Here is a 26,538-nt window from a genome sequence, read left to right on the forward strand (position 1 = left end):
TTTGCAGAACAACATTCCTGAATCCTGTGGAACATTTTACAGCTCGTTACTTTTTGCAGATCTGCTGCGTGTAAAACATTGTTGACTGCTTCTCTTTTTTTTTGCCCTACTAGGCAACATGAACCAGCGCTAACCTCCTGTGAGTTTTCACTTTAGTTAGACTTCACTACGATAAGTCATCGTTCTCCTGACAGGGGAACTGACCAACGCCTGAGTTAGTGGTTTTCAGTCTGCAGTCGACACAATGTGCTCTGACTCTAAAGATCATCTCGCTGCTTTTCTGTTACTATGTGAAGGATGTTAGTTATTTTTACTGGTCCAGAAATTCACATTTATTGTTTAGCCTGTCATTACTGCGACTCAAGAAGACTGTGAGAGTCAACTAAACTGTAAACCTCAGGAGGGATCATTCACTGGTGACGACCTGTGTCCGCTTGCTTGCTGCGTTTCTCGCTCTCTGAGCCCTGATACTGCTGTTTACTCGCTGCACTTTAACTTCTCTCTGCAGTGACCATTAAAGCAGCACCATGTTACTTTCCCATCTGAAAATAGTCGTTTGACAGGTTGACATTTTGTCCACATTTTCACATCACTTATATTTTATGTAATTTACTGTCATGGTTCAGTTTTGAATTTCATTGTTTTGATTTCTTATCTTATTTAAGTTTTCCCTGGTTTTGTTTCCCTGTGTGTTTGATGTTTTCTAGATTCGTCTTCCTGTGTTGCTTTGTATCTTTGTGTCCTTCTATGTTGTCCATAATATTGTTGTCTGTTTTCATGTGTTAATGTTTCCTAGTTTAGTGTTTATTGTTTCTTAGTACAGTCTTAACTGTTTCCTGATTTGTATTATACTTCTCGTCCCTCCTGCCTTGATTACCCTGATTGTCCTCACCTGTCTCATTAGTCTCACCTGTGTCTGATTGCCCCATGTCTCTTTAGTCTCAGAGTTTCTTACCCTCTGTGTCGGTTCATTGTCTTACGTCAGACTTTGCAGTAACATGTTTCCTGTTCCTCGTGGCTCTCTGTGGTTTCTTGTTTTGGATTTTGTTTTGGAAAGTAAGTTGGTTTTTTTTAAGTTTTTTTTTTTGGTACAGTTTCCTCCCTGTTTTTAAACATCCAGCGTGACACTGATGGAGCTAAGCCTGCACGTTTCTTCATATTGGACTCCCACTTGGCGATCTATTTATGTGGTAAGCTTTTTCGTCCCTGCACCGTCATTGCTGTCTTCTACCACCATCACCCCAGCATTCACCTGCAGGTTTCAGTCTCAACACTCATCAATGTCGGCATTAAAAATGTTTCTGTGTGAAGTGCTGAAGTCAGAGCAGAGAGGCCAAACAAAGAAAAGAGTTTAAACAATTCCAGACATCAGTCGTCAGTGTGAAATAACAGTTACACAGATGCCAACTTCTTAAAGATGTAGACTTAGTGTAATTTTATCTATAAACTATTTGTACATGTGCTTCAATATTTATATATAGATTCTATATTTTGCATTTCCAATAACATTAAAATGGGATTTTTGACAATTTGAAATTCAGCTCTCAGTTACACACTTATCACAGTTTACCTCTCCAGTGTCAGATCTGCTTTTTTTTAATGCCTTCTATAGGTTGTATCTGAGGCTCCATGAAGAATGTGCTGAGCTAGTGTGAACCAGATTATTATATTCAAGCTACAGTCTGTGCATACTGAGCCAAAACATTGTGGCTGTGTGGCTCTCGACATGGCTTGCAGTCATTACTAACCTCATGATTTGAAAGCCAAACCTAAAATATGCTTTTTTATATTCAAGGCAAGATTCGCAACCTTCCGAAATTGCTCCATGTCAAGCTGAATTTTATGGGAACATTAACTCAAAACATCTGGAAGTTTTTTGTTTTTTTTAAACATAAGCATTTAAGTTAAATAGTTTCATACAGATGTGGCCGATCATTATGTCATACACGACACGATGCGAACCAATCATTACATTCAAAAACTTCTCATAAAACGTAACATCTTGATCAAATCTTTTAAAGAGATTAAATACATTTTACCAGAAGCTAGTATTCTTGCTTTAAAACTCTTCTACGGGAACTTTAAGTTTGCGTGATTTTGGCGCCCCCTGTGGACAAAATGGTATCTCTTATGTTTTATTATACATCTGTAAGTCTTCTTTTTTTTCTTTTTTGCAAAGTACCCCACCCTGCTTCTTCAAAAAGGCGAAACATGTATATATTGAGGATCTTGTCTGTGGTAAATGTAAAAAAGAGCTGTTTCTGGATTGTGCTGTCACCTTCCATCCGTCTACCGTCTTCTTCATATCTGGGATCAAGACACATTCGCAGCATGCTAAGCAAGTTGCTCCCTCCGGGGAATCCCAAGACGTTCCAGGCCTGGAGGGATATATAATCCCTGCAGGGTGTTCTGGATCTGTCTTGAGGTCTCCTTCCAGTTGGACGTGCCCAGAAGAGTACCAAAGACAGGCGACCAAGAAGAGTCCTAATCACATGTCCAAACCACCTAACTGGCTCTTTTTGATGCGAGGGTTCAGCAGCTCCACGTCTGAGCTCCTCCCTCGACCTCTCAGGCTGAGCCCAGCCACCGCTCGCCTGAAGCACGTTCCGCCGCTTGTATCCATGATCCTATCTTTGGGTCTCTAACCAAACTCATGACAGTTGGTGACATTGGAAATTAAATCGTCTAAAAAATTGGAAGCTTTACCATTCGGCTCGGCTCCCTCTTTAACAAAACAGTCTGGCACAAAGCCTGTGATACTGCTGACGCTGCACCAAGCCGTCTGTCAACCTCACGATCCATTTAGAAATAGTCCATGTTGTAGCTGAAAGTCTGGTTTGGTTTTGTATCTCATAAAGAGGCATCAGTAATAATTTCAGTCTGTTTTATTTTCTGAAAAAAGAAAAATAACAACCTCCTCTTTACTGGAGCTTTACCCGACCAGAACCAGACTGTAGGTGGACTGACATCTGCCTCAGTGGTCACAAGATTTGATGAGTATGAAAATGATGTGAAAGAATCATCCTTCCACAGTTCAGGAGAGTGGAAAGAAGAAAAGTCAGGGATGATTGACGCTGTTCAGCAGGCTCACGGTGGAATAACAGTTTACATTGGGTTCATTTGTCTTCAGTGAAATCCTGGATTACGAGCGTCCAGATCTCCTGTGGTATGTCATGATGTAATCAAATATGAGAGCTAAACGAGTAAGATGGATGACTGTAATCTACATGTAGAAGTCTTTCTTTGAAAGAGGATTAGGGGTTTTGTTTGTTTCTATTTTTAAAAGAAAAGTGTTCAAAATGTTTTATTCCTGTAACCGGTCAAGTCTCAGAATCCAACACCAACGCTAAGGAAAAGAAAAGGCAACCCAAAAATCTAAAATTTCTCAAGCAATCACGTTTATTTTGTCTTTAGAAAGTCTGCAGATTGGACGTCAGACGGAACAAAACAAAGGCGTATAAGAAAGCGCTTCATACTCTTTCTTTCTTTCAACCCTTTTTTTTTTTCAGGCACACAATTGTGACACACTGAAAACAGCTCAGCGACCAACTTTAGGGTCCCCACCCACCAGTTAAGAACCACAGAGCCTGTTTAACCAGTCCCATGTAAACACCTTAGTTACAATAAATCAATATGCAGTGTGTTTAAAGCTTTCCATATTTGATATGATTTACTGAAACTGAATGTCTTGTGTTCTCTTGAGGCTTTTGTTGTCATCTCTGATTCTTTTCCCGGTCCAGCTGAGAACGGAAAGTTTTTACTTTATGAGTCAAATTATTAAAATGAGTCTGTGGAAATCTACGACTTCTTATAACCTTGCCTCTCCCCTTATCCCACTTTTCCCAGCATATGAAATGCACCAATCGTTTCCCTGCTGTCGACCGAACCCCGCCCTCTGTCACTCATTAACTCAGTCATGAGACCTGCGCTCCTCCGATGTCCGCCGTCACATCCTGCTCTGATCGTACATTTCTCAATGTTTCATTCACATAGTCCCCATGCCCGTCATTAGGGTCTTTAATGATTGACTTCTTTGGGGATTATTGGGTCAGAAAAGCTTGGTCAAGGACACAAAACCAAGGAGAGTAGATACACATGTTGTTGCACAAATACATTGATTAAAATGAACCTTTTGCACATTTTAGAGAATCATTTAATTCTGTGTTGTAGTTTTCCATTTATGAATTGATGCAAGAGTAAGAAAGGAAAAGTTTGTACTGTGACTGCGAGTAAAAAAATGTGAACCAAAGCCAAACAATTCAGAGTCGTAAACATCCAAACATTTATTTATACATATTATATATATATATATATATATATATATATATATATGTGTGTGTGTATATATATATGCACAAACAGGATACTATGGCCATGGCAACATGTATCAGTGAGGACTAATCAAAACCTTAAAATCATCAAAAAGCCTGATTGTTAAAATGCCTGTTCTGTAAATATATTACTTAAAATCGATCTGCCTTTGGTGCTGGTGGCCCAGTGGTTGTGCTGTGCGCCCCTTGTGCAGAGGCTGTGGTCCTTGTTGCGGCGGCCGTAGGTCGGGGTCCAGCGTTGACTTTTGCTAGATCTTCTCCCCTGGTGTTTCCAGTCTCTTTTCATATGTTGACTGCAATTAGATCAAATGCCCCAGAAAAAGAATTGATCTGCCTCTGTGTTTATCTGCGATCTGCTAAATTGTCTGATAGCTTTGGGATTATTGCTCTCCGATTTTTAATCAAGTAATCTGTCTGAAATGACCTGCTGATGCTGACTTGTTAAGAGTGTCATGAGAGGGTTCAGGTATTGTTTAATGGTTTATTTACAGAGCCCCTGCTCTGGTGCCGAGGAAACCCTGTAGCTTCGTTGAGTTCTGATTGAGTTCACATTTAAACCACAGTGTTTGTCATTGTTATCAGTATGATAAATAATGTGCAGTTTGAAGAGATGTTTTGTAAATATTTACTTAAGATTCAAGACAAAAGTTAAAACTGTGTTTCTGTGTAGCCTCTATATTACTAAAACTAAAATAGGATGTGTACTTTCTACTCCAGCCTTCTGTACAAGTGTTGATGAGTTCATTGTTGTAAGATGGTGAAAATACATTTGACTTCAGTCTTCACTGTGGGAATATTAACCTGGTATTCTTCCTGGTCCTTTTCTCATTAGTGGTTTTCTACTTGCAGCTGCACGACGTGCGTCCACACAGAGCCATGCTTATTAAATCACACTCCGTACTCCGTCATGCGACAGTATCGTTCTTTATTTTACAGAGGGAAGGACATTGTTAAACAGTAACATTTTAACTACAGTTAAGACTTCCTTTCCTAACATAAGGTCACGTTGAAGGAGAGATAAATAGTCTTTGGCGACACACATATATGAACATACAAAGATAACTTAAATACATAACTTTTCTTAAATAGTTTGGCTAAATATAAATATGTCTTTTCATAGGTGCACACGTCGTTCACAATCACCCATATGGAGTGCACCTACATCTTCTCACACATTTCATCTCAAATGCAACATTTACAAGAGGAGCCTCGTCAAACTTTCACAACTTCATCACAATGAGCGTTTGCATTAAAGTGCGTTCCTGTAATCCTGAAGGAGATCGTGCGACTTTCAAACACCTTGCATTGACAATCTCACAAAACAAACAGAAACATTTCACACGCCACGTCTGTCTGCTCTCATTCCTCTTTGCAAAAAGCGAGCCATGATGTTTCTACGGGGAGGTATTAGCGGTCGTGCTCACGCAACTTTATCTGACGCAACTTCTGACGTCGCAAAAAACATGGTGCGGGAGTCTGGCAGCACAATGGTCCAGAGCGCAGGTTAAACACAGCAGATAAGTCTCCTGATAGGCTACACACAGCAGCTCAAACACAGCATTAGCACAATTTGAAAAGTAGAGAGATCCACCAGGGTTTTAGAGCGTTTTAAAAGTCTTTTAATGATCCGTCACGAGACATTAATTAGCTCCATTACAGCAGAGAGAATGGCATGTTTCACCGCAGCAAGCCTTTGAACAGATTAGGTTTAAGACTAAGGAATATTACCCTGTGACCTCCAGACCCCCCAATACTTGTAAGGATTGTGGCTGAGCGACTTAATAAAAGAAAACTAAATAAGACCTAAGAAAGTAATACCAGAGAACAGACAGAATAAGATACACCAGAATACATTATAGTAAGACAAAGATCACATGCCATGAAGTTTTTTGATTTGTCAAGTATCGCCAGGTATTTGGTGTTTTTAAACTAACGCTTCACATGAAATTGCATGCACAATAACAAAGGCTAAAACAGTCATGTGACTGAACAAGTCATAATCAAAGTTTAAAACTCAGAGCCAACAGCTTGGCCTGTTTTCCTCCAATGAAACGCTCAACCACTCTTTGCCAGCTAAAATCAGGCCAACAAATTGTGAAGTCTTAAAATACAAGAACAGAAGTATGTCAGTGATGTGTTATTTAATTATGTTTCCCGACATAAACGTACATTTTATAGATAGGGTTGCATGTGTTTGGAAAGTTTAAGGCCCGTCAAGTTTTGGCACACTTGATTTGTAGAGTTTGACCTTGGTTATTCTGAGCCTGTAATCCGCCCACCATTTCAGAGACGGACAATGATGGTGCTATTCTGTTCTGTGTACTATTTTTTTTAAATTGGCAATCTTACACCTAACATTTTGGTCGCTGGGATTTCTCATTAGAAACCCACAATGTAACAGCAGAGCTTTTTCAGCTCAGGACTTATTTAACCCCTTTAAACTAAATGCATGAGAACAGAAAAGGTGCCTGTCACTGCCAACAGACCTGTGTATAAACTACAACGTGTTGCCAATTGTCCTTTTTTAAAACCTTTAATTTATTCTTTATCAGTGTTCCTGCTATCCACCCTATCTCAAGGCTAGTAAGTTTTATTTGATTGGACATATTCATAAAATTCGCCAAGATTTAGAGCTTTGTAATGGCTTCCAATTGGGCGAAGAATGGGGAGGAAATGATGCCATAAAACATCCATAAAACAACATAATGAATTATTTCACCCCCCCAAAAAAATGATTTGAGCCTTTCCCCCCAAAAGGTACGCTTGTTTCATGATTTAGGGCCTCATTACTTTTACTAATCCAACTTTAAGTGTGAGTTTGAGTTTGACATGGCTCTACTTGGAGGCACATTTCTGGGAAAAGTGAAACTTGTCTCTTGACACTGGCAACAGGACATCTCATGCTACAACAGCAGTGGGGCAAAGTTGGTGGGAAAGGTGGGATGGGTTATAGTTGTAGGACCAAGAAGAAACATTAGAATTGGGGCTTCATCTACTTTGCGTGATTGGTCCCATGCTATTGAGCATTGGTCCCTTGTGTTAATGTTGTAAATTTAAGCATAAATGACTTAAAAAGCACTGAACAGCAACATTTCTTCACAGAACAAGAAATTCAAGTTAGACGAGGTTTTAGAAATACAGAAAAATCATTGTTTCTTTTGGTGTAACCAACCTCAGGTCTGAAAACTTAAAGATCTTAGGTTAAACAGTTTGTTTAGTGTGTGGAAGCCACAGGCCTTCCCTTGATTTATAAAAAAGTTTAATGTTTGGACCATGCAAGGCTCAGGACCCCCCTCCCCTGCTGTGAGAGTACATATGACTGAAGCAATAAGTTCAGGTTTATTAAACCACCACCAACCCAAAGTCCTGACTTCCAAGAGGAACTTATGAATCACGTGAAAGGGCTAATAATTCACACTTGACCTCTGGCTTGGAGCGCCAGAAGTGTAGTGTCAGAGCCCAGATCCATGACTCTCAGGTTCTCTTTGCCACCTGCTGTGTTGGCTGACGGGCCAATATAATGCACTGGAAGTGTTCCTTTGGGAAGTCAGTTTCTGTTCAGATTCCTTTTAGGGCCTTGGATGCTGACCCTTTTCCTTTTCATTTTCAGTTGGTGTGGTGAAGTCCTGACCCCAGAATGCTCATAAACTCGGGTGTAGCCAAAGTGCTGTGTCTGGTTTTGATTGTAAACTTTGGTCCTGAAACAAAAAATCCTGCTGATTAACGAATTCCTGGTACCTACTGAAACTTTTTGGGATATTCCAAGGATTTGAGTGTTCATATTGAACTTGCATGTGGAGTTGAGTTTGACCTGGGAGTTCAATGAAGAGGGGCTCCTAAAGGTAGGGTTAAAGGGTTCATTGGGTCATTTACCAGGTCTTTGGGAACACATTGGTTTTGACAGGGCTCAGCATCTGAGCGCAGAGTTAAAATCCACATTAGGGGCTTAAGTGTTTGATCAATAAGCCGCGGGATAACCACCAATGGCGAGATCAGTTGGCAGACAGGACCAGGCCATTGGATGGTGTTGAGGACAATCCTTCACTCTTACATTAACAGGATTAAGACATCAAATGGAGGCCGTTTGGTTTTTTTGAAGAGTTCAGGAGGGAGAACTTTGAAAAGACTGACATGACTTCCTTCAAAAGGCAAATGTTCTCAGGGTGGAGTGAAAACTCCAATTTGGCTTTACAAACAAAATTTGGTGGTTCAAGTTGTCTTGAATTGGATTCTGACCAGATTTCCTTTTAAAGCAACTGTTATAGGCTATCAACGTAAAGACAGTTAGTCAATCCTTACTAGCTTTCCTCAGAAGGCAGGTATACTCTGCTGTACTCATAGATATGGGCTTTTAAAGAAGATTCAGTCAGTCTTCAACTTCAGTCTCCAAATCCATCATCTACCACAAAAAGCCAAAGAGGCACATTTATGAGATTATAATTGTCATTTTGAAATAGATACACACATGGACTACATCAAACTCGAATGCAAAGACTAATACGTAATACGTTAAGAGATAAATAAATGAAAATATAGATAGACTTGCTATGCGTGTTTCAAATTGCCAAAACTCATCCGTAACTATGGGGGCTCCTGGGGTTGATGGGGGATGAGTCTTCTCTGCCACTCTGACCAATGAGCTGATAGAGCCGGTGACTGAGGTTCTGCACTTGGCATGTTCCCAGGACACACCCCACTCTCATTAACTGGGCATGCTGGTGGTGATTGTTTCGTGATCCCGAATGGGTATGGCGTCGCGCCCTGAGGGCCCTGCGGTGGATTTTTGAAGAGTCAGCTGGTCTTGCCCATGCCAGGTTTGGTGAGGGTGTTCTTGCTCCTGAAGCGGGTTTTTGTGTCAGGAAACCAGGCAGCCATTTTGGGGATTTGCTGGATGCTTCGAAGGGGGCGACACTCGTCGTCTGGCTTTCTGACTCTGAGGCCTCGTCATCTCTCTGGTCAAAGAGCTTGTTAAGGAGGTCCAACCTGAAGAAGGAAAGGAGAGACCAGATGAAAATGTGTCTTTTGTGTGTACTGTATATCAGTCAATCAGTAATAAAAATGACATTTCATGTCACTATAGCAACTAATTTCAGGAGTTTACAGGTAATTATGCAGAAATCTGATTAGCGACAAAAAGCAGCTTCGATAAACTATTTTCCCTTCTGTCTGAACAAAGCGAGGCTCACTGAACAAAAACCATTCATGTGGACAGTGTGCACTTAATCTCTTAATCTCAAACATAAAAGTTGATGGCTTTTCACATCATGACTAAGAAACCTTCTCCATGCTGCATGTATTTAATCCAGCTGTGTTTCAGAAGCACTGTGGTAGATTTAAACTAGCCAGCAATATGTCATAGGTGCCAAAGGAAAATTATTAGTTAAGAATTAAAATAAAGCTGCAGAGTCTGATTATTTTAATTATTCTGGTGAAAATCATTCTTAAGTAGGATTTAATAAACATTGTTCTGTGTTGTGTTATTCTTATTAGACCAGATGAGTAATGGTAATTCAACCAAATTACAAACAAACGTGTTTCTCAGATATTCTCGTCTGACGGAGCAGTAAATGTTTTCAGTGATTGGACACTAAAGATTTCCCATTTACATCTACTGTCTGTAAAACTCAAAGAATATAAGAGCAGGAAAACAGATATTCAACAATCACTGGGTTCTTTCACGGAGAAAGTCGGTTCGATAACTTGTGTTGTTGTGTGACTTTGGTTATTTGAAATGAGTTTGTTGAAAATACAGTCACAGTCCTGTTTGCTATGAAGGAAATCTACTGGAGTACTCTCAGACTTGTTTGTACTCATTAAGACCCTAAAATAAGTAAAATATGGTTCTTGGTTAAAAAAAAGAGTTGTTAGGGTGAAACTATATTTCATTCAAAGTAAATTTCTAAAACTGCACATCGAACTAAATGACCTGTTATGACGAGTCTGTGGTGCAGTGGACCAACGAGTACAGCAAACAGAGCGCTGACCATCTTGCCATCTGTTGATTGTTTGATGAAGACAGTTGATTCTCAGAGCTCGACCCTGCAGCTCTTCCCTGAACCATCACTGCTGTGTTTGTACAGCAGCGCGGTGTGGCTCATGTCCCTGAGTGGTTTCCCATTAGCACGGCTTGATGTCAAGGAGAAGCAAACAGAAAAGTGCTGATGTATCTTGATGCCCGTGGATAAATTGTTCAAATAAAATTCTAGGGCGTCGTTAGGCGACTGGTGAGTGCACACGTCCCATATATGGAGGCTTACATCCTCCAAGCGGGTGTCTCGGGTTTGAAAACGACTTGTGGCTCCTTTTCAGCATGTTATTCCTCGCTCTCCTTTTCCACGATTTACGACTCTATCCACTGTACTATCTCTACAAAAAGGCTTAAAAAGCCCAAAAATAAAACTCTAAAAAAAGGACACGTTCTAGATTAAACGTCTCCTTTGAGGACAAATACATCTTTTGCTGGGTCTTCTGAGTCTTGGGGAAAAAAAATCTTCCACTACATCAGCTTGGCACTATTTTTTCCATTTTCCTCGAGGCAGAAGCCACGGTGCATCTAATTATAAAAGCATGTTCCACTTGTGAAGTGCTGACTTGTGTTGTATCATTTGAATCCCAGTCTTTACTCATGGTGAGAGCGAGGTTGCTATGTGAGACATCAATGCAGCGGGCTTCTTCAGACATCCTGTTCTTTGGTGGGTTTGGGATTCCTCTGTGAAATGTGAAGCTTTGGGTTTGTTTCAAGCAGTTCTGCAGCTGCTGGCTCACTGCAGGCAGGTCCAGTAGCCTGTAAATGACCCGCTGTGCAACAGTGGCTGAATAAATAGTTGCATAACGCCTGGACATAGACAGAGGCCGGCACTTTTTCCAGGACAGGCTGATTGTGCCATGGTGCCACATCACCAAGTTACACCCACCTGGGCTGCAGTCAGGTTTGGCAACACAGTTCATGACTCACATGGCTGCAGTATCAAACGTGTCTTTTTTTGCATCTGTGTGCAACACCCAAGAACAAATAATAAAATGGCTTGTTGTGAACGCAGGTTTTAACATGATCCAAAATTTAATCTTCGATATGAAACAATCAGATGATATGAAAATCTATTTAGATACGACTGCAATTCAAAAGTAGAAGGTCTTGGACTCCAATATGAGGTTAGTTCTTGTTTTAAACAAATATGTTACTCAACCTATAGGTGCACTTTGGACAATTTGTAAGGATTCATTACTCTCTTAAGCAACTGTTTTATGATCTAGCTTTTTAAAACTTTATAATAACGGAGATTGTACCAGTTTCAAACGTGATATCAGAAAGTATTAAAAGTGTAAAAATGTTGTCACTTTGTTTCGTGTATTTTTCCGGGTTTTAAAGTCCTGTAGGGACGAACTAAAAGATGCTGAGTTTATCTATTTTGACTTCATTTTACTATCTAACACAGAATTGGTAATTTTAGGTCCGAATTTTAAAACAAGACAAGAAGAAACCCAAAAAGTCCTTTTAGCCAAATTAGTCCAGAAGACGACCCTGGAGTTTAAAGTTACCCTCGTTATCCGCCAGTAGATAATGACATAGTACATATACTGGATTGAAAAACGTTTTCCCAGCAACTGTGACTTTTTTTGGCTTTAAGACTACCTTTTTAAAGTTTGGCACTTTGGCTGTTGCCATCCTGGCATTTTGGATCCGTTGCACATTGCGAGGCCTCTATCCTGTTTGAGGGTTTGTCTTGGAAGCTACTGGGCAACCACAATGAGACTTGAAACAAGCGACTGGGGACATTTAACTCTTTAAAAACTGTTTACTGAGGTAACACCTTCAGTGAGAAGTAGACTTCTCATACTTCTTGGAAAAACCTGTAAATTTAGGATTATCTAAGATTTTTAAAACTAAGTCTACTTTTAATACCAGCCAATGATGACATAGCTATATCCTTCAGGGGTTCATAGAGTATTAATTAATTATGAGTACAAATTAATAAGCACAAATACTAAGCCTTTGGGGCTCAGAGGTTCTAAAATCAACGGTAGAGTTGCCCCACTGGCCCGGTTGGTAATCCAGCTTTGTTTATACTGGGGATTAAATTGTAAACCCTGTAAAGAACAAAAAGGCTGTTGATGACTCCAAGTACATTATTTAACTTGTGCCTACCTGGCTAGAGCGCCATAGCACCATGGGCGCTATTCAATCCATAAAACTCCCCATAGCAAACCATAATCTTTTTTCCATCTTCACAGAGGATTTTTAATTTTTGGGGGGCGTTTTATGAATTCCACATTGCCATAAAAACAACTGGATTTTATCTGAAATTCTTAGAATAAACAGGAATCACAATGTTTGCTTCCTAACAGGTACAATGTGTTTGTGTCTAGTTTGGTTTTCAATGCAAAGTTCTTCTTCAGTATCCCATGTGAAGCCTTTTCCCTTTAGTTAAATTCACACATTTGTCACATTTTAAGAACAGCATCTCTCGAGCAGAGCATACAGCCGAACTGAAATGCCATTTTCTATGACAATGTATCTTTGAAGAATTTGTAGTGGATCGTTAAACAAAAGGGCAAACAGTGAGTCAGCATGCCCAGAAGCAGCTCCAGTTACATCCTGTTTGAAAAGACTTTGGGCCGATTTTTTTTCTTCCAGAAGTTTAAAGAATGATGCCGAAGAGACCACATTCACTCAGTCACGTTTGACCCTCAACAGGATCGGAAAGCTCCACAGCTGGCAGCCGATCAAAGATGTCCGAGCGACTTTGCCTTTAATTGTTAAGCCCACGGGGATTTGACACCTTGCATGGCCTAAGCTTAAGCTTTGAACTAAAATTCCTGATAATTGAAGATGATTTTTCAGTATTTTATAGTTTGGAAAATGTCCAGGCTGATCCCTTTGAAGGCTTCCTTTGGTTTTTCTTGCTTCTTTGGATTTTTTTTACCCTTTTGCCTTTTTGCACTTTTTTTAGATTTCTATGATCCACTTACTCTCCCACCTACTTTAGAGGGGATTTCAAGAGGAGGGTCAGATCCTATGAATAAAAGAGAGACTGACCAGCACCTGTGCCATCACTGCACCATCAGGTACTCAAACCTGAGTCCCCTAACCTAACCAGCAGAGGGCAAACCCATAAGGTACCATTTTTGCTGATACACTTCCTGATTATCAGAGAGGCCAAAGCTAGCTTACCAATGCAGCCTTAATCAGCAGTAAAAATGGCACATTGATTAGTAATCCCTCTCTAGGTAACAGTAGAGCTGTTGTCGTGAACAGGAAGCTGGACGAAAATAAAAAGGAAAAGTGATTTATTCAACCCAAAACACTGGTCCTAATTGTTTGTGAACAGCTCTGATTTCATAACCTCCTCAGGGGGATGTGAGTTTCTTTACGCAAGCAGTACCGGACATTGTAGCAGGCTTACTGTACTGCACTTAAATTGTACAGAAAGGATGCCAGCGGAGAACTATATTCTGCTCTTAAACCACATCAATGCAAGCAAGTAGACAAAACATTTCCAGTCCAACAACAGACGAAATAAGGGACTCGCCTTTGTTTCACTGAAGCTTTTATGTGTCATAACTCCCACTATAAGGAATTATTTTTATACACACGGAGACAAACACGGAGTAAATACTATATTTTTATAAACTGTATGTTTGTCTCAGGATTGATTTGGCTTTCTATGCAGAGTGGAAACCTGCTCTTTATGGAAGTGGAGGGTGGAATTAAGGTCTTAGCCATTAATCCACGGAGGAATTCTCCGCCTGCTTGGTAGCAGCTCCTCCTCGCTCTCCTCAGCTTCCGCCTCGGTCCGAGCAGATTGACCACTAAGGAGCTATACCAGTGTTTACACTGTACATACATCTCTGAGCAGCCCAAGCCAAATTTCCTGTTTACAAAATGCAACGAATGCAAAAAAAAAACAGCCAAAGAGACGTCTCTTAAGATGATTTAATGCAGAGGAAATCCAAGTCATTCTGCGTCGCAGGTGCTCCTCTGAAAATGTGCACGCGATCAAGAGAGAGTAATGTTCTTATTGTTCTTGATAAGATGAAAACATGTCAGAATATAGATAGCGAATCAAGAGCACAGATGTAAAGGTTACTGCATGTGCCAAGTGGCTGAACAACAAGCCAGGAAGCCGCCCTGCGCGAGGTGGATCCAGTCTGTTTTTCAGGTAAATATTATGATAAGGGCATCTACGTTAGCGTCCCACGCAGTTCAAATCCAGGCTCACAACAGCAGGTTAATGTATAACGGGTCATTTGGGGAAAAACATGACTCAGTCAATAGTTGGAACAAGCTTGTCCTTACAGCACATCCATATTCAGCGACTGACTTGTCATGTCATCGTACCCTGGTCCAAACCGACTGGAGGCCCAGTTGGTTAATGTCACAAAAGCTTGACCGCAAATAAGCTTTACGTGTCTTTAGCCACTAAGCAATGAGTCGTACCCACTTCTGGAATCTGTATTGTAAAGCCGCCTTGTTTGCTAAAGCCATATTTAACTTCATGTTTGGCTGCAGACCCTGCCTGGCTATTTTTCCCTTACGACAAACAAACCACAAGAAGTTATGTAAAAGGACAATGAAGGGTATGTATTGCATGTGATCCCCAAGAACATGCAATTTCTCCTTGTTTGGAAAGCGCCCGTCAGCCATTTTTACAGCGTCTTAGTGGGATTTTGTCGTGTCCTTATCAGGGTACTTCGGGACAACTTGAACACAAATACAGAAGAGAGAAGGGATGACAGACAACAGAGCTCAGATAGAGACACAGATGTAAACTAATCAAGTATATTATCAAGCCATCAGAATCTGATGGAAGCAGAACAGGATGAACTGTAAAGAGCAAAGAGCAGAATTAACCGTCCAAATTAAAGTGAGTTATGAAGGAAATATGGCTGCTGGGGAAAGTGAAGAAGGACGAAACTCTCAGACTGTGTGGTCCGAGTGAAATACAGTTATAAAGACTGACATCATCAGCTACAGTCGGTAGAGGTCTACAGTAAATGTGACGACCCATCAAGAGGCTCTTTGTGAGTTTACCTTCGACAATCCTGTGATGTCTGGAAAAAAACAGAGCTTCAGGCACATGATTTATAATAATCAGATTTATGAAGGATTTATGAATCTATGAGAAGTTTAATCTAAGTGAAGCAAGCAGGTGGATTCTTGGAAAATAGTGTTTGCACTTAAAACGAGGTTAAACCAAAAGCGTAGATGGAGACTAATTCAGTACTTTTCCATACCACATGATTTAAAATGATATAACAAGTTATTCAAAAACTGGATCATGTGCATGTTCCTCTGACACTTACTGTGAGAGATCTAAAACCACAGAAATGACTCATTCTAATAATGCCAACACTTTCACACAGTGAGGAATTATGGGGGATTATTGTGCAGGGCAGGGCAGGTTTAGTGTCGGAGGACCGGAGCCACACGATCACTGAGAGGATGCCAAGTTTGGTTATAGGTTAGATCACTGAGGCAGGTCTTCACCATATGAACAGACAGAGGCAGGAGATGAAAAATGATCTCTTGCATCAAACTGTGACTCAGCACCTACAAGCAGAGTCGGCGTAAAAGGTTTTATTTCACCCTTCTTCTCCGTTAAACTCCAAACAGAAAGAGATGCATTTCCCTGCCTCATAGCTAATAATTGCTAATGACCAATTTTACAAGAATTTCTTGTGAATTTTACAGTTGAGCGGCTAAATCTTGATGCATGCAGTGCATGGTCAGATGTTTCTTATTTGTAAGTAAGAGAGGGAATTATTTCATTCATTGCAGAATTGGTCAAATGGGTCTCGACTTAAACTTTCTTCAATCAATTTTTTTTAAATCTCAAACAGGATAAAAAATCATCATCTATTGATGCTGATCACATCTGTCCCCAAACACCACAGATCAGCATTTACTTCGCTCAGGACTTGATGCTGCTCAACAAGATGTGATTTTACTTCAGGGGCCCCACTTTGTGCTATCTTCTAGTGACGTTAAAGATCCGGCAGCTGTGGATCCAAACGCCACCAGAAGAGGGCGCCCACACACCAACTCATCCAAATTCCCCATAGCTCCTTAACAATGAAATACCACACACATATTGCATCGCCAGCAACCCTCCTTCACACAGACCACAGCAGAATAACTGTCACTTTACTCTCTCTCTCTCTCTGTGTGTGTGTGTGTGTGTGTGTGTGTGTGTGTGTGTGTGTGTGTGTGTGTGTGTGTGTGCCTAACTGTTAGTAATCAAACAGGTTGTTGTGCCTTTACCTCATATTTTAATTAGAGATTTGTGACGAAAACCTCCAACACCTGAGGTGTGGAAAAGTACAGGTGCCACTCTTAACGAGGTGGTATTTCTTCCTGGACTATTCATGAGGGACAAACTGGTTTTCCCACCTCGGGGTTTACAGTTTTCCACACACAGAATCACAGGGAGATTAAACAATGTGAGACCTCCAGAAATAGCAACTCGTGACCGGTGTTTGTGTTCACAAAGTTAAGTAAATAGCAGTTGAATTGTTCAGAGTGCAAACTGTGTGATGCAACGGATCTAATTTATGACACACTCCACAAAGTACAGTACGCGTCAAATTGACTGATCTCTCTGGTTTCACACTTTTATTCCCAATCGAGCTGAATAATCTACATGACCTCATGATAAGCCTTAAACTTTAACCTACTTTCTAAGTCTTGGGAAGTAAAGCTACAACAACTTCAGACTCTTACAAACACTCTTAAGCTATAATATATAACTGTAAAACAGGGTCTTTTAAAGATATTTAGACAGTTTTAAAAAGCAATGTGAACACCGTCTCTTTTCCACAGCTGACCAACTCTGCAGCAGGAGTTTTTTCAAGGAGAGATAGAGTCATTGTATCATGAAAGAGCCTTTGACCTTGCAGTTAACACTATCGTTCTGACACAACAATACGGCACTTTCACTTCTTTTTCACACAGTAGCCAACACTGGTGGGATTTTATTGCACAGGCTACGTGCTAAAATAAATCAGCCTTAGTCCACAGGCTGAATGACGTGTTAGAGAAGGAAGGATCATGTCAGTTGAGTTTCTTTTAAACAGATGGGATATTTAAACAAAGCTCAGTTAAAAAGTAAATGCATTTGGAGAAACAAGTCCCCTTTAGGCGGGGCAAAGCTAACAAATGATTTATATATTTAATGTTTAGTGGCATTGGCTCTTTTAAATTACGAAAGTTTTATCAAGGATAATGTCAAGTTTGTGTTCATCCATTATCTGCATATTGAAACAATGCAATTTCAAGTTAAAGTAAAGTTATTTAAAGAACAAATTATAATTAAGCTAATGAACGTTTTGCAGCTATGACCTGACATGTCTTATTTAGTGGTAAAAGAGGAATAGTTCAAGATAGTTTTTGAAGGCATAGAGTCAATGTGAGTCCGTTTGTAACAGCTGTACAATAAACGAAGGGAAAGCTCATTTAAGGTTAATACATCTTGAAGAATTAGTCCCCTATAGAACTGAGACAACAGATGACATCATATAGCCTAAAACAGGTTTAACAAGTCCTTTAAACTAAAATACACACATTGTGCTTATTGGAAATAAAATACATGTTTTGGGTGTTTTAAACCCTCAAAAATCCAGACAATAAGCACCATGGTGACGCAAGGCTATTTCTGAATAAAATGTAAAGCGGCCTCACGTGCGTTGAACATTATTTCAAGAATGCGCTTCAGCCAATGAGAATCAAGAAGCAGTTCATTACGTTCACATTACACGAAGCCCAAAGAGGCGCGTGCCTTACCTGTCGGTGTCGGGACGCTCCTGCGCCGGCAGAGCCAGCAGCTGCTGGAGGGAAACGAGGCTGATGCAATACACAGTAAGCGGGAGAAAAGACCGCATCTCCGGGCCAAGGTCCACTTTACACCCTCTCCAGGAAGGAGGGGGCGACCACACGGACCGGGTGAAGTTTAAATCCCAAGAGTGGGAAAAATAGAAATAAAACAGAGAGGTGGGAAAAAAGAAAAAATGTTCCCAAGAGGTTGATGCCGGGTTCAGATATCCAAGCTTAAAAATTTTTGGAGATTGATGATGGAAACCTTTGGGAGAAAGCAGAAGGAATATAAATCAATGAAACCTGTTGCTCATAGTAAAAAAGTAGCAGAGAGAAGCTTAATACTTCAGTGCATGAAGTCAGACTTTTCACAGGGAGGCACTCAGTTCAACACTTTGTGCACAAAAAACTCCACACATCATTCTTAATGAAAACCTCTACATATGAACTTCTACCTCATTTAACTTGTGCACCAGAAGAAGACTTTGCTGAAAATGTCCAAAAATGCAACCCAATGCAAATCCTTTTAAAAATATAGATTAACTTATTGTATAAGTAAAGTAACTAAATAAGTAAAAAAAATAAACATAAGTCTTACCTTCTTGGTATTTACAGCTCAGACTCTGGATTTAGTGTTTAGCCTTTTTTTTTCTCTTCCAATGAATCCAGACGTGTTGGTCAAGATCAAGTTCTCCAGTGTGAAGCTCAGTGCTTGCTGACATTGAGGCTTTAAAGACGAAGTGGGCGGAGCTGAACCGGTGGGCAATATCAGAGGCAAAGGTGCTGTAAAGCCATTATCTCCAAATGCTCAAAATATATCCTGTACTGGGACTACTGTAGGCTGTGATGTGGGTTTATTGGCTCCATAAAGACTTTCAGATAAAGATTATTTTTCATTGTTTCTTTGATTTTTTTTCATATTAGTAGTTATCACAGAAACGTTTTGTTCAGTTGCTGAAATCTTAGCATTGAGCAGAAACATTATTACAGGTGTAATACAGAATATACAGGTATTTGTTTTACTTATTGTGGTTGTCATTGGTAACCGTGTCTCTGTTTCCATGTGGATTGCTTTTTTTATTTTTGTAGTTTTTCATTGTATTACTGTAGAGTCTGAGACAAATAGACCTACAGATCAACAAAGGAAATTATTGAAATTAATCTCTATAAAACCACATGGCATGATAGCGTACAGTGGTATTTTTTCATTTTGTCATTGGTATGGTTTGGGTGCTGGGTCCTACAACACCATATCAACAGGTAGCTCGCGTACCCTATACCCTATAGGTACTGTGTTAATTGTGTTACTTGGCTCATAAAAATGTACAAATGTAGAGTAGTAATGTTTTTTTAAGACATTGATGTGAATTTTCATTAACATAGCGTACAATGTATCACAGTAACAAGTGTCAAATATTCAAATAATAACCATCAAATAATGTTTTCTTTGAGCTTGATGTGACTTGAGGGACTGCAGATAGCTCTAAGCTAACTCTGGTGCAATACATCAAATGGCAACATTTATGTTTAATATTGGTCACGGTCCCTTTACAGATAAAAGTAATATAAGTAATTTAGGTAAACAGTCAGCATTGGATTATTGCAATTTTGCATGTGTACAAACAGTAGCTTAATTCAGCTGACGTGTGCTGTGTAAATATGATGCAAGTAATGTTATAGTAGCTCTTGGCCACTTCCATTTTTTTCAAAGTAGCTCTCAGATGAAGGAAGCTTGGAGACCCCTGCCATATCTCATTGAATTATAGAGCTTCTTTCAGTCCCATCAGGAATCACACTGTTTGCCTAAAACGTTCGGGTAACTTCTTATAATGAACAAACAGCTATTTCACTGTGCGGAGGGGAGACCAGGGTTGGTCATCAAGCTTATGATGCATCAATGCTGCATCACACACAAGTCAGTTTCTACATTCAAGGGAAGCTTATAAAGCCAACTCTAAGTTTTTACTCCTATTCAATTTTATTGCAAAAAAATAAAGAACTGACCCACAAGGTTTCCCCTCTGATAAATCAGCGCTTTTGCGGCTTTGATAAGCACAACACAACGCAACATGTTTTAATCAGCATGACAAAACCAGGCCCCCCCTGTAGGGCTTTAGTAAGCACTACAAATACCACCCTCTCCCTTACTCTGTGCTATCATGATCAATCTTTTTCACAAAAAGTAGTCCACATTTCTGTGAATTTCTTGAGCAGCAGTCGTTTTTTGACCAAACCCTCCGTGTCCTTTTTCTTATCACCGCTGTGAGCCAAATGTGTAACCCAGATAAAAAAAAAAGGACGATCCTTCGTCAAGTCACGCCCACAGTGACACTTCATTGATAAACTCCTGAAGCTCAATGTTTCAAAGCAGCTTATTTCTGTTTGATTGACTTACTTTAAATCTTTTTCGTTGCCATGTTTCATATTATTTATCACTGAGCATTTATCTATCATGAAACTATCTTAAAAACTGTTTGAGAAAACCTTCACTTTCATTTGTGTTTGGACTTCTGTTACAAAGGAAACGTTGCAGGTATTTGGCAGGTCCCAACATGTACCACTCTTACAACTCAGTCTAATGACTCAGATGAATCAGCTTATTTAATCTCATTAGTGAGGATTCTTTTACACCGTGTCCAAGTCTCCTCCTTCCATAACTCCAAAGACTGTTGTAGTGACACAGGCTAGTAAAACATAAACCTGATCCCATCGCAGATGCTGTTATGCAACTTTCATTTCTCAGAAGGCATGTGACCAGGTTGTCAACAGTGGACTTTCCTGGTACTTGGCATCCATGTGCCCGAGACACAACCACATCAACAACAGAGGAGGCAGGAGGGGCAAAACATGACACCATCAGGGGACCCTTGAAAAGATGTCGTATTGGGTTCCTTCGCACCAGTCTCAATGTAAGTATAATCCCACCTCCGTTACACAATCGATCCAAACAAGGTTTTGAAACCAGATGTTTTACACGATATAATCTTTTGTTTAAGTTATTCATATGATCAAAAAAACCTTAGACAGGTTGCATCAAAAAGTGCAAGCAAACTCCTGCACACTGTCTAAGTTTTTAGTTTAGACATTATAATCATTATTATCTTTGGATCTGAAACGAGAGACATAATGAAGTTTAAAATTCTGCTGCCCAGACTGATTCAAAAAAATGAACTACTTTTTGTTAGACCCTGAAAAATGTATTGCACTTAAAGGAGCAATATATAACTCTGACACCTAGTGTTTAGAACGAGTACTGCAGTCTCTCCCCCCGCCCCCTCCTCTCTAGAGTGGACACTGAAGCATCAGTGTTTAGCCAGCTCTGCATCGCTCTGTCAACCTTTCTGCGTTCTAACCTCTCTCCATGTTTCAAAAGCATCTCCAAACATTGATCCTAGTTTGAGCAGCTTTCTGCTGCTGGAGCTTATTAGAAACATGCAGAGGCTTTTTAGCTCGGGTACAATCACTTCTATCTGAAGCAGTCTGACTGCACCTTTAAATCACTGCGACACCTGTTAGATTGACCTAATGACTGCTCTCATATCTGGCAAACTCAGGGGCGTCCAAAATGGCTGTGTGTGTGTGTGTGGGGGGGGGGGGGGCCTTCAAAGCGCCTACCTTCTGGTCCAAACAAATCCAGAGCATTCAGGAGCAGAATCTAAAGTTAGAAGGAGGACATACTGGCTGCTGCATTGTTGTCAGAGAAGACAGCACTTCAACACAACAGGTTTCTTTAATGTCTGATCATATAGTAAGATCACATTTTATCCAGTAGAGCTCTTACTGATGTGTGTTTGGGTCATTACATAAATGGGTTCTTCCTGACTTTTCAACTTTTGGACTCTAACAGTCAAGAAAGAGTTAAAATATTTATCCAACCAATTTTACCTTCGATCCAACTATAATTTGCTCATGCCCAATCAGGGTCTTTCCCTCCTACATCATATCAGCTTTTGCTTGAGTCGTGCCGTCCCTAAACTTTGCACCAACGTTCAGTGAGATAAAACAAGACTTACAGTAAGTGTCTGCACAGCCGCTGGTTCAATGTGGAGCAGAAGACAACAATACATTTCACAGATCTGTGATTTTCTCAGCGCTGGGGGAGCGTTGGCATGTTATTGCAGATCTAGCCTTCATGTGCTTTGTGATCGCTGCCTTGTGCTCGCTGTGAAAGTTGCTTGAGTGATATTTGCTCCGACGGTTTTCGTTAGCGATAGTTGCCAACTTCTCACCCCTGAAGCTATCGCCTTTCAACTTGGCCCAGTTCAGATCTTTAATTTGATCGTCTCCTATAGTCACCTAGCTGTGCCATCAGAGATCTTACCACACCATTATCCAGGTTTGGATGTCATGGAGGAACCTTTGTGGTCTTTAGTTTGGCTTCATTTTCAGGCGTCAATTTGTGTTTTGAGACCTTCATTTTTTTGGACTTTTAAACCCTAAAGTTTGTGCAGTCCATGAAATATTTCCCAACATAGACAGCTGATAGTAACGCACAGACTTGTTCACCTTTCCACTGACCCTCACCCGTTTATGTAAGACTTCTGTGACCAACTCTGTCATTCCCTGTTTTTTCACTTTTTGTGTTAGGCACTAATTGACATCCACAAAATGCAACACATTGAGGGTTTAAAGTTTGTTGGAACTTTTCTAAGTGATCAAAGAGCAGAGGAACGATTTCTTCATTGTGTGGTTCTTCTCTGTCTTGTCTTGGATAATATGGATGTTGGGTGAGACTCGGACATATCCTGCTTTAAAGGTTGTGTAAACATTGCAATAAGCAGTGTTGGCTCATTACTCATAATGTTAGGACAAACAATGACCAAATTCTTGTAAAATCTTGCATGCTGAGGTTGCCATACGAATATTTTCATCTTTTTATTCAGACATATTTTTGTCATATTTCCAGGCAAACTTCTCAGGTGTCGGCTATCACAAACCATTCAAAATGTTGTGTTTAAAGTCAAGAAAAAAAGTCATGACGTTGTTTACTCTGCGATCTCATATTTGAAATGAATGTTAACCTCAGTTGTAACTGAAGGTGCTAAAGGTGAAAATAGCTTAAAAACAGCTTGCAGTTGCTGGAAATACTGAAATATGTCAATAAAACACCAGTTTTTATTTTCATTTTATACAGTGACTCAAATGTGATAATTTAATATGATGAAGAGTATAAGCCGTGATGCCATATGCAAAAACAACGTTTGACAGACAACGTTAACTTTGACTGCAGCTATGTTGCAAAATGAGATTTTGGTTGCATCCATGTTTTGAGGATTCTTGTATATTATGAACGATGTAAACATTAAACTTATCATGAAGACAACCAAAGGTGTGTTGGGGGGGTCAGGCATGGGCCTACGTGAAATCTATTCTTTGACAATGATGCCTTGTCAGAGAAACGACCCAGGCTGGGGTTGCAACAGGCTGCTTGTACTTTCTTGACATTTAACGTTGCACCTTTTTTTTTGTTGTACCTAAACTGTTACTTGAGCCTGTTTCCACCAAGCGGTCTGGTTCAGTTCGGTTCGCTACGGTACCCATTTATTGACTTGAAAAGTTTGGAATGGTCCCAAAATGAAGGTAATGAATCAAACAGCAACAAAATATAAGGTACAATTATATCTAGATTAAAACAGGAACTGATGGACCGAGGAAACACTATCATTAGTTCTTCAATGAGGAAACACAGGAGGTTGAATAACAGGGTGCCATAAGTCGCTGCCTGAGGAATGCCACCCCTGTGGAAAAAGTCTGGACACGCCCCTGCAGGTGGCCATGTAGAGCTTTAACCCCCCCACAGTATGAAGTGTAGAGAAAAACACTACATAAAACTGTGAAAAAATAAGTAGCCTACACATGTAAATATTTCTCTATGCTTGTTCAGAGGTCTATTACAGCAGAAATGACCATCCATAAACATCCGACTAAACACAAAACTGAAACCTTTAATGACTTAACTCCATCCATGTTTTTCATTTTAGATTTAAAAACATTTAAGGATAAATCCCACACACTAAAGGCCTTCTGTGTAACTGTAATATCCCTCCCTTCAATCCAACATGTGGCTAAATCAGATCTCTATATGCATCAGTGGGGATGTGCAGGAGCATGTAGTGGCTCGCTCTGCTTGTAAACAGCTCCGTGCTTGTAAACAGCTCCAGCATGTGCAGACACTTGAGCTCTTGTGTGTTTTGGAGGTTAACGTGATAGTCGTTCGCAGCAGCTGGATGTTGACGTGTCAAAACTATAAATTAAGATGGATTACAACCAAAACAAACAGCCGAGGTCACGTTGTCCGACGATGCTCAGCTGAAGGACTTCATCGACAAACACTCAGCACCTGCAGGTTTGTAAGGAGGAACATTCTCCGCATCGTTTTATTTGAAAACTACGAGCTCTTGTATCTAAACAACAGCTTATCCAAAGTTCATGTTTTTCTGCTTTTCCTTCTTTGCTGCACGTTTTCTCTGATTTCACCGCCATCTTCCTGCATCTCAACTCATCTTTCTCTCTGGTGTTTTTTTCTTACTCCCTGCTGATCATTTAGAGCAACATCCTCTTATCATCATTATTGTCATAAATAGGTAATAACTCCAGCAAAATAAAACACACCTTCACAGCACACCTTCCACTTCCTCCTGCCTGCCTGCATGCATCAATAGATTACACACTCAGAGATAAAGGGACATAAAACACAGCTTCTCTAAAACGACTGTGATATCTGTGTTGTGCTTTTTTACTTTCAGATGCTTCTTATTAAACTTTAAAACACATTTTCTCACAAACAATCTCTTTCCCTCAGGAGCCTCAGTGTTGCGGAGTAATGACTGCTGCTGCCCTCTAGTGAACTCTACGTTGCATGAACTAAAGTCACTGTCATGCCGTTGAAAGTGAGTCTGCTGTCATGCTCCTCAACTGTGATTTAACCTCATTTTTCAAAGTGCTGTTAATGGTAACGATGTGCACCAACACTGACCATATTCATGCATATTATTGGCTTGCATGCATTAAAGTTCTGCAGGAGAGGTAACTAGTTATGAGGGGGTTAAACTGTTTTATTTTTAATGAGCTGGACGCTTATTTTTACGATACAATGTTTTAAACTATGTTAATGATTCTGTCATGTTTTCTTTTTTGACTTTGGGGATTTCAAAGTTTCCTGCAGGACGATGCTCTTTTTTGTTGTTTTGGTTGTGGTGCGTTCAAGTTCTTGTGCTTAGGTGAATTGTACACTTTTGCGTGTATGTCAAAGCACTTTGGAAGCATGATTTTATTTTAAAGATGCTAGAAACATGAATCTCTTGTTGTTATTCTTATCTGTTTGTCCACCACTGCAAGCAAATGTAGCTCTAGCAAAAGTGCAGTCAGGAAGACTACGTCCTGTTTGCTGTTTTTGTTGTTATCCTCGCCCAGTGTCACGTCGCTCCTCCACACATGCTCATTCATTTTCTTGAATCAGCTGTTTACATCGCCTGGTCTCAACTATCCAATAACATTGCTCCACTCCCTCATCGTTAACCTATTGTATTGCTGCTACCTTTTCTGAGTATGGCTCTCTCTTCTACCAGGTCATTCATGCCATCGTTACATGCGACCCTCACCTCCATGTCACCACCAAGCCACCACCGATCAGCCTTTTCATCCCTCCAGCCCCAGATGACCTCATCCGCTAACGTCTCCACCATTAGCATCTGGACTCCACGGGGGGATAGAGCTTTCTCCAGGTCAGGGACGACATCTTGGATCACCCTATGGTCTGTTGAGTTCAAGTGCCAATCATTCAGTATCACGTATGTCAAATAAACAGGAATCGTTAATTGATTTACCTGATTGAATTTAACACTTATTTCAAGGACAACAACTACTACAGATAGATAGATAGATAGATAGATAGATAGATAGATAGATAGATACTTTATTGATCCCGAGGGAAATTCAAGGCATCCAGTAGCAGTATACAGACAGGCAGGACACAAGACATTAGTTACAATACACACCCGCTGTCCCCCCTCCCCTCTGTATACAAATCCCCCAAACAGATTTAGCAGCCCCTATGTGACTAAGAATAAACATAATTATATGTTAAACCTGTGCAGTTAGCATTAGCAAAACTGGAACAGGAACCTCAACCACAACACAATACAATATCTACAACTACACCAACAATCAAACAAGGATCACAAGGTAGTATAATACAAATAAATAAATGTGTGAATATTATAGGACACAGAAACACACGCTGTGTTGAGGCGTGTTCTTTCACTTGAGAACATAGCTAGTCCTAAGTCATCGTTGGTTGGAGACATTTTCCCACTGTGGTACAGTCCGCCTGCAGTAAACTTCATCCACTTTGCTTGTTTGGGATGGTTCAGTTTGTTTGGACGTCTTGTTGTCTCT

At 40.2% G+C, this 26,538-nt stretch overlaps 1 protein-coding gene and 1 long non-coding RNA gene across 2 annotated transcripts; one reads left to right on the plus strand and one right to left on the minus strand.

The window, feature by feature from the left end:
• Window positions 1-979: 979 nt before the first annotated feature.
• Window positions 980-25,893, plus strand: LOC306817844. Its single transcript, XR_013778083.1, has 4 exons — window positions 980-1,190; window positions 20,885-21,050; window positions 24,944-25,031; window positions 25,710-25,893. It is a non-coding gene; the product is annotated as an uncharacterized lncRNA (long non-coding RNA).
• adm2a (adrenomedullin 2a) lies at window positions 5,244-18,930 on the minus strand. The gene is made up of 3 exons (XM_079335044.1): window positions 18,740-18,930; window positions 18,112-18,406; window positions 5,244-9,314 (listed from the first exon to the last, which is right to left on the minus strand). Exons 2-3 carry the CDS (start codon window positions 18,207-18,209, stop codon window positions 8,903-8,905), a joined length of 510 nt encoding a protein of 169 aa, XP_079191170.1. The 5' UTR covers window positions 18,210-18,406; window positions 18,740-18,930; the 3' UTR covers window positions 5,244-8,902.
• Window positions 25,894-26,538: the final 645 nt, after the last annotated feature.

Source organism: Symphodus melops (genome assembly GCF_947650265.1).
Source record: "Symphodus melops genome assembly, chromosome: 22".
NCBI classification, from domain to species: Eukaryota; Metazoa; Chordata; class Actinopteri; order Labriformes; family Labridae; genus Symphodus; species Symphodus melops.